The sequence below is a fragment of the Filicampus tigris genome, chromosome 11 (assembly GCF_054856515.1).
Source record: "Filicampus tigris isolate MCC_2025a chromosome 11, RoL_Ftig_1.0, whole genome shotgun sequence".
In the NCBI taxonomy this organism is placed as follows: Eukaryota; Metazoa; Chordata; class Actinopteri; order Syngnathiformes; family Syngnathidae; genus Filicampus; species Filicampus tigris.
In genome coordinates this window covers 1,242,501-1,258,559 of record NC_141227.1, presented here as the reverse complement: position 1 = coordinate 1,258,559, position 16,059 = coordinate 1,242,501, and the positions used below count along the sequence as shown (strand labels likewise).

At 45.8% G+C, this 16,059-nt stretch overlaps 1 protein-coding gene across 5 annotated transcripts in view; it reads right to left on the bottom strand.

Annotated features, from left to right (window-relative positions):
* The window catches only part of piezo1 (piezo type mechanosensitive ion channel component 1 (Er blood group)), a 260,505-nt gene that overhangs the window by 184,445 nt on the left and 60,001 nt on the right, over window positions 1-16,059 (bottom strand). For 2 of the 5 annotated variants that reach the window (XM_086044430.1, XM_086044431.1), the window contains exons 8-9: window positions 14,915-15,022; window positions 298-370 (exon numbers count right to left, since the gene is read on the bottom strand). In XM_086044430.1, coding sequence (XP_085900556.1) covers window positions 298-370; window positions 14,915-15,022 — 181 coding nt within the window. The other 3 variants (XM_086044434.1, XM_086044433.1, XM_086044432.1) reach the window with 3 other exon arrangements.

Sequence of the window (16,059 nt, the reverse complement as noted above, 5' to 3'; positions counted from 1 at the left end):
AAATCTACAGAATAGCCGCACCTTTATATAAACCGCGTGGTTCAAAACCTAGGAAAAAAGTAGCAGCGTATAGTCCGGAAAATACAGTAATTATGCCCTAGAAATGTTTTTTTTAATATAAATAATGACTGTATATATATGTTTTTACTACTGTGTACGTGTAGGTAAGTGGTAGAGTTTGGCACGTGCCAACCTCAGGTTACATCGCATAAGGATCTCCATTTTTTTCCCATGTTTACAACGTCTTTCAAGACATAGCACGTAACATACTCTATAATGCAAAAAATATATATATACCAAGTTGTGGTAGACCTTCCTCAGCCCCAGTTTCTTCACGACTGTGCTCTGTTCCCACACATAAGAGCATGATCTGAGACATGGAGAAAAAAAATACCATATTACCTTATTCACTCTCCTCCAAAAGTACTTGATCCATTATCCATCCATTATCCAAAAGGCTTATCCTCACAGTGGTCACAGGCATGCTGGAGCCTATCCCAGCTGTCTATGGGCAGTAGGCGGGGTACACCGTGAACTGGTTGCCAGCCAATCGCAGGGCACACAAAGACAAACAACCATTCATACTCACAATTACACCTAGGGACAATTTAGAGTGTCCAATTAACCTACCATGCAATGATTTTTGGAATGTGGGATGAAACTGGAGTACCTCTGGGTATGGGAGTACATGCAAACTCCACAAAGGAAGGCCGGGGCTGGATTCGAACCCACGACCTCTGCACTGTGAGGCGGACATGCTAACCAGTTGTCAACTGTGCTGCAGTATTAGATCACTGAAGCCAATACCTTTACTTTTTCAACTGTGGCTACTGTGGGAGTGGAAATGGCACAATCCAGTGACAAATTATGAACTATATAAAACTTTTGAAGCAGGTTTTATTTTAAGCAGGAAATAGGGAGATTCCAACCTGCAGTGTGTGTTATGTGAAACTAACATCTCAAATAAAACACACAGCACTTATGCACATACCAGCAGAATTTACTTTTAGAAAAACACGATGAACTGGAACAATCAAAGTACTAAATATACACTGAAAAAAAATTATTTTGTTTTGGTTGCACATGATTAAAATGTGTTAAACTGACCCAATTTTCCCCTCTTTTCCTCAAAAATATCCATCCATCCATTATCCAAACCACTTGCGGGTTGCGGGCATGCTGGAGCCTATCCCAGCTGTCTTCGGGCAGTAGGTGAGGTACACCCTAAACTGGTTGCCAGCCAATCGCAGGGCAAACAGACACAAACAAACATTCACACTCACAATCAAACCTAGGGACAATTTAGAGCATCCAATCAACGTACCATGCATGTTTTCAGAATATGGGAGGAAACTGGAGTACTCAGAGAAAACCGACGCAGACACGGGGAAAACATGCAAATCCCACACAGGTAGGCCAGGGCCGGCGGATGTGCTAAATCCATCACCTCTTCAAAAAAATAATCAAAACTAGAGCTGCAAGCAGCTATAAAGGGCCCTCGCAGCCCTGGCAACGTTGGGATAACGGCACGTTGGGATGCTCGCACATCGGAATTGAAAACTCGACATTATCACGTGGATCAAGTTACAGCAGCTTTTGTAGTCAAGGTGAGTCCAAACTTTAAAGTAAATTCAAAATGGCAGACTTCCTCTTCGGTTTAGCATATGCCACCAAGAGGCTTTTTTGTTGGTCTCTTTCTGTTTTATATACAAATTTATGTACATGTTGGTGAAGCGTGCAACCGGGGACACTTTTTAAACATTTTTTAGGGGGCGGTAGTGAGCCATCCTTTGAAAGATTCCACAATTGAATAATTAATTATTGATTAATTTACCAGGCCTTCTATGTGTGCAGTTTCATGAGTTTTCGCGCATGTTTACATTCTCAAAATTAGCATTGTGTTATTGGCAAAATGCGTTACCATGGCACCACCTTTTTGCGAAAAATCTCAAACTTTGTGTTTTAACATCATGAAGGCCCAAACACTTTTCTGTGCAAATATGAGGGAGATCTGGCTAGCCTGCCAGGAGAGAAACATGAAAGAATAAAACATGTACTTCATTTAGCCAGTAGGTGGCGCTCCCACTACGATGAAAAGTTAGTTCGTAGATGTCTTCAGGTGTAGACTCTCATCAAATGTGTGAAATTTTGACACGATATTATTATGTGGATCACATTACAGCTGCTTTTAAAGTCAAAAGTCAATGTTATTCCGAATTGTAAAGTAAATTAAAAATGGCAGACTTCCTGTTAGGTGTAGCACATAGCTCCAAGAGACTTTTTTTTAGGTATTGATCTGTTAGATATACCACCAAATTTTCGTAGATATAGGTGAAACGTAAAACCGGGCTGATTTTTTTTTTAATTCTAGGGGGCGCTAGCGAGCCATTTTTTAAACAATTGCGACTTAAAACAACAAAAAAGATTATTTCACCAGGCCTGATGTGTGTGCAAAGTTTCGTGAGATTTCATGCATGTTTAGATCGTCAAAATCAGCGTAGTTTTATTTGCGAACTGCCCATTGCCATGGCGACAGCTTTTTACGAAAAATCACAAATATCGTATTTTAACATCAGGAAGGTCTACAGAGTCTTACGAGCAATTCTGAGTTCAGTCTGGTTAAGCTGCGAGGAGGAATAGATCAAAGAAAAAAAACCATGTATTTCCTTCAGCCAGTAGGTGGCGCTACCGCTACGGTGAAAAATAAATTTGTAGATGTCTTCAGCTCTTGGCTATCATCAAATATGAAACACTTCGAGAAATTTAGATGATCTGAGTCAAGTTAAGATAAGAAGATAAGAATGCCTTTATTTGATCCCACAGTGGGGAAATTTTCATTGTTACCACAGCAAAGATATAGGTCACACAGGGACGGCGGCATAATGTAGCCATTAATGTATAACATTGACAGCAAAAATTTAGGATCAAACCTATGTAAATATAAGCAGTAACACGTGTATATACACATGTATATACACACCAACATACATCTACATAAAAAGTATGAGGAACACTCATTTTGGCCTGTACATAGTACAGAAGAAAAATACTCTAAGTAAGTGACAGTGCTGCAGTGCTGTAGTGAAATGTAAGGAACAGCATTGGATAAAAATAAAACTAGACTAACAGTTGTGGGGAATGTTAAGTATTAAACGGTATTACAGTAGTGGGGAATATTGGGTATTGCACGATATGAGCTCAGGTGCAGGAATGCACAATTGCGCTAATGTCCGCCAGTTTGTAGAGACTACACAATGTTCTTGTTAAAGGGTCTGACAGCAGCAGGCAAGAAGGAACGGCGGAATCTCTCCTTTGCACAGCGATGGTGTAACAGTCTGTCACTGAAGATGTTGTGGAATGCTGTTAGAGTGCCCTGGAGGGGGTGGTCCGGGTTGCCCAGCATTGATGACAGCTTGGCCAACATCCTCCTGTCCCCCACCGAGTCCACAGAGTCCAGGGAGCAGCCCAGGACAGAGCCCGCCCTCGTGACCAGGTTGTTCAGCCGCTTCTTGTCCCGGGCCGAGACGCCGCCTGCCCAGGTGACCACTCCCTGGAAGATGACCGATGCAACCACAGAGTCATAAAAGTTCCTGAGGAGTGTCCCCTGAACCCCAAAAGACCTCAGTCTCCTGAGTAGGAAGAGTCTGCTCTGACTCTTCCTATAGAGGGCGTCTGTGTTGTCGCACCAGTCCAGTTTATTTTTCAGATGAACACCCAGGTACTTGTAAGTTGAGACTCTCTCAACATCTGTTCCCCGGATATTCACTGGTGCAGGTGAAGAGTGCTGGCGCCTACCAAAATCCACCACCATTTCTTTGGCTTTCCCCGCATTGATCAGGAAGCGGTTCTGCTGGCACCAGTCCACAAAACCCTGAGTAAGTTCTCTGTACTCCCGATCATCTCCACCTGTGATGAGGCCGACAATCGCAGAGTCGTCAGAGAACTTCTGCAGATGACAGGTAGGGGTGTTGTAGTTGAAGTCCGAGGTGTAGAGGGTGAACAGGAAGGGAGCCAAGACAGTTCCCTGTAGGGCCCCCGTGCTGCAGAGGAGCACGTCAGACACACAGTCCTGTGTCCTCACACACTGTGGCCGGTTTGTGAGGTAGTCCTGGATCCATGTGGTGAGGTGGTGGGCCACCCCCGCCCGCTCCAGCTTGTCTCCCAGTAGGGTGGGCTGGATGGTGTTGAAAGCACTGGAGAAATCAAAGAACATGATCCTCACAGTGCTCCCCGCCTTCTCCAGGTGGGAGAGTGAAGTGTGGAGGAGGTAGATGATGGCATCATCCACAATGATGCCAGGCTGATATGCGAACTGGAGAGGGTCCATTGAGGAGCTCACCAGGGGGCACAGCTGGACAAGGACCAGTCTCTCCAGGGTCTTCATTAGGTGAGACATCAGCGCCACTGGTCTGAAGCTGTTGAGCTCCTTCGGGTGGGGGGTCTTTGGCACCGGGACCAGGCAGGATGTTTTCCATAGCTGGGGGACCCTGCCCAGCTTCAGGCTCAGGTTGAACATGTGCTGGACAATTCCACACAGCTGGTCTGCGCAGGATTTGAGGAGCTGGGGGCTGATGCCATCTGGACCCGCTGCCTTCCTCGCCTTCATCTTCTTCAGCTGGTTCCTCACCTGAGATGTTGTGAAGGCCAAGGCCGGGCAGGAGGGAGTGGTGGCTATCTGGTGTAGCTGGGAGCTGGAGACTGGAGAAAAGGGGGGAGGGGGTGGCACGCCCAGCAGGAGGAGTAAGTGGAGGCTGCAGCAGGAGAGACTGAGTGGAGGCAGGCATCTGATCGAACCTATTGAAAAAGAGGTTCAGCTCATTTGCCCACTGCAGGTCCCCCCCAGTCCGGGTCTTGGGTTGTCCGTGGCCTGAGATGGTCTTCAGGCCCCTCCAGACTCCCCTGGCGTTGTTCTGCAGCAGCTGCTCCTCCATCCTCTTCCTGTAGGACCTTTTCCCCTCTCTGATCCTCCTCCTCAGCTGGCGCTGCACAGTCTTCCGCTCCTCTATGTTTCCTGATGCAAAAGCCCTCCTCTTCTCCTTCAGGAGAGCTTTTATGTCTGGTGTAAACCAGGGTTTGTTGTTGGAGAAACACCTTACTGTCCTGGTGGGTATGGTGTTCTCCATGCAGAAATGTATATAGTCTGTAACAGTGTCCGTTAGACTACTAATGTCTTGCCCGTGAGCATCGCTGAATACTTCCCACACAGTTGTGCTGAAGCAGTCCTTTAAGGCCTCCTCGGCCTCTCCAGACCATCTCTGAACCGTGCGGGTCACAGCTGGCTGCCTGCGGACCAGAGGTTTGTACACAGACTGGAGAGCCACCAGGTTGTGATCAGCTTTGCCTAGCAGGGGGAGGGGCAGTGATGTGTATGCCTCCTTGGTGTTGGCATAGAAAAGGTCCAGTGTTTTATTGTCTCTGGTGTGGCAGGTGACATACTGTGTGAATGAAGGCAGAGAGGAGGAAGGGGAGGCATGATTGAAGTCACCAGAGATGAGTATCAGGGCATTTGGGTGCTGTGTTTGTAGCCTGCTCACTGCTGCAGTCAAGACATCACAGGCTGTGTCGCTGCTGGCAGCTGGTGGGACGTAGACGGTCACCGCGATCACATGACTAAACTCTCGCGGGATGTAGAATGGCCTCATGCCAACAGCTAGCAGCTCAATATCCCTGCTGCAAAGCTGCTCCTTAATCGTGATGTGCCCAGGATTACACCATCTATCGTTCACAAACACAGCCAGCCCTCCTCCTTTCCTCTTTCCACTCTCCAGCGTCCTGTCCGCGCGTGTGATTTGGAAGCCGTCCAATTCTACAACCGCGTTCAGCGTTAGCGCTGTTAGCCACGACTCCGTGAATAGCATCAGGCTAGCCTCCCGGAAGTCCCTCTCATGCCGGGTAAGCGCCGCTAGCTCGTCCATCTTGTTGGGGAGCGATCTAACATTCCCCATGATAACAGACGGGAGGACGGGATGGTATCGTCTCCTCCTTTCCCGGCGTTTAACCCCCGCACGAGATCCCCGTCTCTTCCTCCTCAGCTCACGGGGGATATCGGGTCTCGCCCCGGGAGCCGGCGCAGGGTTAGCACGGAGTGCTAACAGCTGATTCCGGCTGTAAACAATGGGGGCGCGGCTCTGAGCCAAGTCGCCGGACACGATCGCGCAAAAAATAGCAATCAGCAGCAGCAAGAATACCGCAGTTTGGGTGTCCATTGCTACGCAAGTTACGACTATCACCTATATGAAAAAGGTATGAGGTAGAGTAATATTAAGGAACAAAAACACACGAAAAGGCTCACCGATGCGCTGGAGCTACTGTAGCAGGCTGCCACTCGCGCGGCGCCGGAACCGGAAGTTAAGTTAAGTTAAAACTGTATTTATTGTCACGTTGAATAATCAGATTCTGCGGCACCATCAAGGCCACGCCCTTCACCGAAAAGCCACAATATTCGACGTAGAGCAAGATCAATGTCTTTCTGACAAATTTTCAGTCGGATTCATTCAACGGGCTCCGTGTAGTAAATAGAAATGTAAAAAATGACAATTTTTGTCGCCACTAGGTGGCGCTATATGTATAATGGAATATCATTATATAGATGTCTGCAGGTCGCGACTTTTTACATACAGGTGAAGTTTGGGATTTTTTTGAGCATGTGCAGGGGAGTTAAGGTTTTTCTTCTGTATGGCAAAGGAAAAAAATTTACGCCAAATTCCTCCGTCATATAGTTTATCGAAAACTCCCCAAAAAATTCCCAATGTTTGCCCCAGTTCTTAAGATGATATATTCGAAGTTTGAAGTCAATTGGAATAATCTTCCGGGACATGGGTGCAAAAGTATGCACCCTGTAAACGTGCAAAAATGGTCCAAAATTGGACATTCAAAAATTCATAACTCACTTCCAGTACACTTTAGACTATGGCTGTAACGGACTTTTTGTACGTCTAAGGGTGCTACACGTGTCTCCCAATTTTCGTAGGAATAGGTCAAACAGGCTGAAATTCTATTTTGTTTTCCTACTCTAGGTGGCGCAATAGAGCCATTTCTTTTGGGTCGTTTACGGCGACTTTAAAATATCAAATTTTTCGCCAGGCCCGATGAGACTGCAAAGTTTGGTGAGTTTTCGTGCATGTTTAGGGGTTCAAAAATGCGATCATTTGGTCAGAAAAATAACAAATAATAATAATAGTTTCTACAAAAACAATAGGGTCCTTGCAGCTTTCGCTGCTCGGTTCCTAATAATAATTTCTACAGAAACAATAGGGACCTCTTCTACAGAAACAATAGGGACCTCGCAGCAATCGCTGCTCGGGCCCTAAATATTTATTTTAACACATTTTAATCATGTGCAACCAATGGCATGACTACATATTCAAACAAAGTAAATTCAAAGGACTTGTTTGTTTTCAGAGTATTTGTTTTAGAAAGGCTTCTCTTCACTTATCTGTGTTTCTTTTTCAGAAATCAGGCATTGAAGTTTAAGGATACAATAAGAATTTTACTTGCTGTAGCTATGTATGTACAGCCTGTTAAATGTTAAACAAAATATGCATATAGAATAATGGATTATTATTAAGTATGGTTATTTTATATTCTTGGAAAATGTTTGAGGTGCATAGTGTGGAGGTTGACGCCCCATTTTGCAGCAACAATCTTTCAGAGCAGGTTGTTTCTGATCTTAACTTTAGCCACCGTCCCTTAAATACTGTACTGTATGTTTCTTGAAGTAAAGGGTCCTGTCAAAGGTCACTCCAGAATAGGTTAGATTAGGGGTATTCTTAAATTTGAGCCCACTCAGGGAGATGGCGTACCCCCTGAGTGGCCTTGATAAAAAATAAAAAAAAAAAGGAAGTCAAGCCAACGCTTATGGATTAAAATGTAATATATAATGACCTGCGAACAATTAATCTTATGAAAAGCTTCTCGGAATGCATTGTGTTAATCTTGGTGATTTACTAAAGAAAACAGACAAGACATGACAGAAACTGCACGTTCTGTAAGATGCTCATTTGCGCATTATATTTTAATCATTATGTGATGTTTTCAAGAGGTTAAAGTGGGCCTAAATAAAGATGTCCACATACATTTTGGGGCCGGTTGGTCCCCGTTATTTTGACATTATTAGAAACGTATTTACAATGACTTTGAATGGACAAATTGTGATCGGTCCCCATCATGACTCCCTTCAAGACATGGAGGGGAGTGGGCGCGGCCATATTGCTCGTTACCAGGAGGTGTTTTTCAAGGCATTAGTTTTGTATTGAACAAATTGATAAAACTGAAAATGCAAGCTAATACAATTTTACTGATAAAAAAAAATACATAAGCTCAGCTTGTTATTGAAAATGGACCATCATGGCAGTAATCATACTGCCATGATGGTCCCTTTAAATGACTTTTCAAGATGATAATTCATGTAGTCATAGAGCAAAAACTGTAAAAACATTCCTTGAAGAAAAACATATAAGGTCATCCATAGCCTGTAAATAGTCCGGATCTAAATCCAACTGAAATATTTTGGTAGAAGTTGAATAAATGGTCACTGACAAGGCTCCAACCTGCAAGGCTGATTTGGCAAAATCAATCAGAGAAAGTTAGAGCCAGATTGTTGAAAATTACTGGTTATCATTCATTAAACCCATGCCTCTGCCAAAAAAGTATTAGAGAAAACCCCCGGTAATGGTGGCTTGCTGAGAAGACGTGCTCGCTTTTACTCAGCTACCTTTCTACAGACTCCGGATAAAAACTTGCTGAATGAGACTCTGAACGATGTGTTATGTATCAGCTGTGATGCCTCTTTCACAAAGGAAACTCAGTAAAACCTCCAGTAAGACGTCGCAGTCGCAGTCAAAGTTGTCAGACTTCACTTCAAAAGTTAGCTACGTGGTTAGCGGCAAAGATAATACGGTTACGCACGAACTAATGGAGGAGGTGAATATTGAGCAGCCCAAAAGGGGAAATATGGCAGGAAACGCAAACGCATTTCTGGCTGCAATTGCGAATTTGAAGTCTGATTTCTCCTCCAAACTGGATGGCATTTTGGCCACCATTGTTGACTGGACATAAGTGACTTGGAAAGAAAAAGTGAAGCGGAGGTCCAGACATCAACAGCAGAGGATAGCATGACCATGCTACAAACAAAGGTGCACACTTTGGAAAGTAAAAACAAAGGTCTTGAGGAAAAACTACTGGATTTGGAGACGAGATCGCGACGCTCTAACCTGACACTGGTTATCCCGCCTGAAGGTTCAGAGGGAGAGGATGAGTGCGCCTTCATGGAGGTTTGGTTACCTGAAACTCTGAACTTGGTACCACTTCGCACCGCTTTGACGCTGGAAAGAGAGCATCGGATCGGCCAGAAGAAAACCTCATGGAGACTTGGAGGGCCTGATAAGACCTGCTGCGAGCAAACTGTCAATATATTCTTTCAAGGCTTGCTGTTCGGGCTGAGATATAAGCGGGTTGTAGGAAGTGGTGAGTTGGGTATTAAATCAATTGCAGAGTCATAGGGTCGGTGGGGAGGCAAAGATAGTCCGCGCTCCTTGCTAAAAACCCAACGTAGGTGATGATATATCCTGGGAATGTTGTCGAGACAAATATCCTCCACTGTAATTTCCCGGGAAGGTTTACTGCCCTCGACAGCCGACCTCAGGCAGTGAGCATAACAAAAGGAACTCCAACTTTCTATGGCAGGGCGGTCCCATGAGATGACCGGGTTGTGGGTCTTAAGCCAGGGTAATCCTAAAACTACCGGTGTGGCTCGTATGGGCATGATGAAAAAAAACACCTATTTTCTACGTGATTGCCGTACATTTTCAAGATCAAAGGCCACGTGATTTGCTCTACTTCCGCCAGGAGTCGCCCATGGAGATTGCTCACCCGCTTGACCTTCTTTAATGACTCGACCGGACAATGTAATTCCTTAACCAAAGAAGGGTCAATTAAGCAATCATCGGCCCCAGACTCAACTAGCGCACGGATAACAAGGCCTTGGTTCAGGCCGACAATTTCTTCCTCGAGTTGGAATCTGTTCCTTCGGAGAGTACCGACCTCAGTCTCTCCCCCCATAGTCGGCATTGAGTCGATCTCACCCTGATCCCAGCGGCCCATGCTGGGAGGAGTGGCTGACTCACAGTTGCTCATACATGTAGATGTATTGGCCCGGCGTGGAGGTCTGGTCGGGCACATAGAGACATGATGACCTTGCTGACCACAGTAGAAGCACGTGTGTGCGTGGACCCGTTACTGTGTCTCCACCTGTCCCAGACGTCCTCCTCCCAGCTGCATTGGTTCGTCGACCGATGCGGCTGCCCCTGGGATTATGCGGTGCTCCAGATGGCGGGGTCGCGCAGCCTTGTGGTTAGGAGGCATCTGGTCGACATGGAAGGACCTCAGCTGAGCATGGAGCTGCTCCCCTCCACGCACCCGGCGTCTCTCTCGAAGGCGGTTGTCCAGTCTAATGGCAAGACCGATAAGTTCCTCCAAAGTCGTGGTATCATTATGGACGGCCAGTTCATCCTTTAGGGAGGAACTCAAGCCGTGGCGGAAGATGGTACATAACGCGCAGTCACCAAAACCACTCTCCACCGCCAAGATGCAGAAGGCAATGGAGTTGTCAGCAACAAACTGATTACCCTGATGATAGTCCAATAACTGACCTCCGGTCTCCTTCTCGCGGCCCGGATGGTCGGTAAGGAAGTCCGGGAAGGAAGACCAAAGTTCAGGTCGGGAAATGCTCATGGCCATGGCCCAAGAAGTTGCCTGGCCACTGACGCCAGTCAATAAACTAATCATGAATTCAACCTTGGTGCTATGCTAGGCGTAAGGATAGGGCTGCTGATCAAAGATTAGACTGCACTGATGGATAAACTAACCGCATAACCCAAGTTCCCCACCGTAACGAGATGGGTGAGGTAGGGAGGGTTTGCGGCATAAAACAGTGCACCCCAGTAGGAGGTGTGGGTGACGTGAATGTAGGCGCAGTTTAGGGGCTTGACTGCTGTACCCGCGTCCCTAACTCCTCAAGTCAGTGGGTTAGCAGGGTGACTGTGCCGCGGAGCTCCGAGAGCGCAGACTCCTGCCGTCCCACCAGCTGTACACCGCTGGCCACTGGTTTCATAAAGCGATTCGAGTCCACAGAGTCCATGGTCGGATTATTCTGTCAAGGTTCCGGAAGGACCTGGAACCTAAGCGGACTCTAACAAAGTAGACTCAGATGGTGTTTGAACAAAAAGGATTTATTACCAAAAATACACAAGACTGACAAAGTGCAACTAAAGACGCTGGTATGAAGAAAAACAGGAAAACGAGAATAACCAAAAAGAAACAAACAGCAGTTAGACACAACAAAGACAATGAACCAACAAAGACGGAAAGAAAACAATAAACCAAATACAGACGAGAAACGAGCAACACTGGACAAGGCACAAAGTGTATAGAGGGGGATGACGGGGTAACACAAGGGATCAGGTAAACGAGCATAGGTGGTGTGGACAAAACTCTCTTGACTTGGACTAAGAGCAAACAAACGTCACAAAAACAATGAACCAACAAAAAATGAAGGAAAATAAAGAACTAAATACCAACTGAGGTTGCTTCGCCGGACCAGAGTCAGAGGGCAGCCGATGGCTTTGCGCCGCCGTAGTAGGATTGCAAGGAGGCCGCAGCGCTTGCACCGCCGTAGCAGAGTTTGAGGGTAGCCGAAGGCCTTGAACCGCTGTAGCATAATCAGAGGCCAGCCGAAGGCCTTGTGCCACCGTAGCAGAATCCAAGGGCAGCCGCAGAGGTTGCACTGCCGGAGCAGAGTCAGAGTGCAGCTGATGGCATTGCGCCGCCGTAGCAGGATTGGAAGGAGGGCGCAGAGCTTGCGCCGCCGTAGCAGAGTTAGAGGGTAACCGAAGGCCTTGCGCCGCCGTAGCAGAATCGAATGGAGGCTGCAAAGCTTGCACCGCTGAAGCAGAATCCAAAAGCAGCCGCAGGGGTTGCTCCGCCGGACCAGAGTCAGAAGGCAGCCGAAGGCCTTGCGCCGCCGTAGCAGGATCTGAAGGAGGCCGCAGAGCTTGCACCGCCGTAGCAGATTTAGAGGGTAACCGAAGGCCTTGCGCCGCCGAAGCATAATCAGAGGGCAGCCGATGGCCTAGCGCCACAGTAGCAGAATCCAAGGGCAGCCGCAGAGGTTGCACTGCCGGAGCAGAGTCAGAGTGCAGCTGAAGGCCTTGCGCCGCCATAGCAGGATCGGAAGGAGGCCGCAGAGCTTGCACCACCATAGCAGAGTCAGAGGGCAGTCGAACGCCTTGTGCCACCGAAGCACAACCCAAGGGCAGCCGCAGAGGTTGCGCTGCCGGAGCAGAGTCAGAGTGTAGCTGAAAGCCTTGCACCACCGTAGCAGGATCGGAAGGAGGCCTCAGAGCTTGTGCCGCTGTAGCAGAATCCGAGTGAAGCCGCAGAGCTTGCGCCGCCGGGTCAGAGTCAGAGCCTGGTGGTTCTGAGAAGCTACGACGGGGGCCTGCATTTGCTGAGGCGCCGGGAAGGGGTCTAGTACTGCAAAGTAGCCGGAATGGGAGCCTGTAGTTGCCGAGGTGCCGGGAAAGGGGCCTGGCACTGCCAAAGAGCTGGCATGGGAGCCTGTAAGGGAGTGCCAGGAAGGGGGCCTGGCACTGCCAAGGCATCAGGTCAGGGGCCTGCATTTGCTGAGGCACCGGGAAGGGGGCCTGGCACTGCCGGGGACCCGAGGGGTTGGGAGTACAGATAGTGAGGAAGGTAAACTAGAAGAAACGGGATGAATGGGACTAGGTGAAGAGGCACGCAGTAACGAGGTGCCGAAAAAGGCGGGGAGTGTTGTGGCCTGGATATAGGTTCAGAATGACGTGACTTGGAAAAGGCTGAATTATGGAAAGATCCAGAATCTCTACTCAGGCGCCTGCGGGGGTCACATGTAAATGGCCAACCAGGCACCAAAAGAAGGGTTTGAAGGGAAGGGTTCAGCAGTGGACACTAAGGGAACGGGTTCGGAATGACGTGACTTGGAAAAGGCTGAATTACGGGAGGAACCAGAACCTCTCCTCGGGCGCCTACGTTGGCCACCCCGTGGGGGTTCCGTGTAAATAGCCAACTGGGCGCCCAAGCCAGGGTCTGATGGGAAGTGATGTTTCAATACTAAAAAACGTGACTAAAACTGACAATGGCTTGAATAATGACTGGTGAAGGGACCAGAAAAACCAAAATCAGTGTCAAAATCTCAATTGGAAACTAAGGGATCATCATCGGAAAAAAGTGACAAAAACTGACAAGGGCTTGAAAAAAGAGGAAGCCCAAAATCAATGTCAAAATAAGAATCAGAAAGGAGATTAACCAACTCATGGCCATCTTCACAGTCAGAAAAATCTGAGTCTAAAAACTAAACATCGGGTGTTAAACTAGAAGGGGAATGTGCAAAACTAGGACAAGTAGATGGCAAAGATGAGAGAGACGTGGAAGAAAAGATAGAGCTTACATGAAGAGTGTGGGGGTGGTCAGCAGGCTGAGGGCGGTTGGAGGCAGACCGGGACTTGCGATGGCCAGAGCGACCCATCGTGGAGGAGCGACAAAAGAGGTTCCCAGTGAAAAGGCAAAGCAGCAGCCGCTGAGACAATCACTCCCTGATTGGAGGTGGAGGAACGGTTCGGAGCAGGTGGTGACATCTTCAGCTTGATGGATTGTGTCTAAATCGGCTGGATCCATGACTGGTCAGTACATTCTGTCACGCGAGAATCGGGATTTGGACTCATACGCAGACATGACACGGAAGTTGAAGAGTAAAAAGTCTTTATCAACATAAATTCAAAGTAACAACAATGTTCAGGACTGGAAGAGAGTTTGCATCCTCACTCAAAAAAAGTTTGACATACTGACATGTCACTGAGTAACTCAAGCTTTTAAACTGTAAGACTTCATACCTATATGACATCATAAAGGACAAAGATGAAAGGACCATAGCAACTGCATACCAACTGATACATCATGTAACAACCTGTCATAACAAAGCCCCGTCTTCCGATGCTTTGGCATTGCTTGTGGTGTAGGTCCAGACTGTTCCACAGTTTTACCCCACAGACAGACGCACAAAAACTCTTCCTGGTAGTACGAAACTTTGGTATCCTTGCATGCCATAAGTACTCTTTCTAAATCCCAGAAAAACTTTGTATATTAATTGGTAGTGATTTGTTAAAGACTTGAAGTAAGAATAATGAGGTCACAAGGCCATGAATATTCAATAAATTTGATTGAATAAACCAGTAGTGGTGTGTGCTAGGAATTGTGCCTCCTGATGAAAAGCATGTAAGTCTTCACTATACTATAAATATTCAAAATATTAATATATTCTGTGTTATAAAATAGTAAATATTGAAGCCATAATGCATTAAATAATCATCCATCCATCTATTATCTGAACCGCTTTATGATTATTGTCTTAAAAAAATACCCATTTACTTACACTGATTTCTGGATAATGCAAGTCAATTTGGGCCGATCCATAATATAAAAAGTGGCAAAAATTCCTTCACCCTGAAACAATTAATACAAAGTTAGTTTTATTTGCGGTACAAATCACTATCCGATGATATACTCTTTTTATTTATAGGTGTTTTATATTTTTTAACATACTTACATCGTGTAATTTATTATGATCTAATGTTTTGGGTCCAGCTGTTATACTGGTTTGGCCACCATGTGAATGTCTGATGTTGCTCACCGTGGTCCAATATATGCTCAGGGAGTTGGTGTGAATGCTCAGACGCATGGAAAATTTGAGGGAACACTGGCTCTCTCATACATACATGGTAACAGAAAACCAGTCTTTAAAGCTTCACAGATTAGAATAGCCCAATTAAAACAAAATATATATATTTTTAAATCATATATGCAAATACAATTGTGAATTTACCTGTGTGTTATCTTCACAGTCATCCCTCTTTTGATTATATGACATCAACTCTACCATCTCCTCTTTTGGTTCATTTTCATTTTTGAGCTGCTGTTGCTTGTCCTCATCCTAAGGAAAGGAGAAAAACACTATGACAAACTACAATGCTGTCTGCAAATGTTTCAATTACAATTTGGAGTACAACAAAAATTTGGGGAAAATTTTACCAAAAGACAAGGTGGAGTTTAAACCAGGCAAGATGTCTGAAAATCTTGGTCAAGGTCAAGGTCTCCCACACGAGATCTGACTTGCCATATCTGTTTATGTGCCCAGTGAAAAACTGGGAATAATACCCATTGAGCCATATGTGGATTTATCTACATGGCAATTATCGGTATACATTCATTATAGAGCTCTCTCTCTCTCTCTCTATATATATATATATATATATATATAATATATATATATATATTAGGGCTGTCAATTTAGCTCGTTATTCTCAGTGTTAATCCAACCCTCTTTTGACGCCGTCAATTTTTGGATCGTGATCAACGTATCCATAGCAACCAGCGGCTGCATTGATAAAGGCTGCTGCTCACCATGATCTATACATGTATATTTAAAAAAAACAGCTTTAGCGTACATGTATATTTAAAAAAAGCTTTAGAGTAGAGGAGACGTTACATCTGCTTCAAAATATTGACGCGCGGTGATAGTCGCGACGGTATTGTAATGCTTAAAAGTTGTTCTTATCTTCGGAGGCCGTGGTATGGCGGGTTACAATATAGGTTTGACTTTATGTTTTTCTTCTGGCGTCTTCCTTGCTAAAGAGAACCGACACGGCAGGAAAGTGTTTTGTTCCGTCTTCGTATTCAGACGTGAACAGCCCTGCTCTAATTCACCTCTCTCTCGTTTCTTCTTCGGCGCCGTACCAAACCAAATAAAAAAGATAACAAATATATAAATAAATACTTAAGCGCAATGTACATAAAAAATATATATACTCACAAAACAATATTTCAGCATTTAAAAAAAATAATAAATAAAAATTATATGCCGTTTGCTCCAAACCAGCTGTATTTTATAACAGCAGGATCCATGCAGCGCGATCAAGAGCCGCACGGGACAATCTCAGCTGTACACCACCTATTTCTCATTCATTTTTC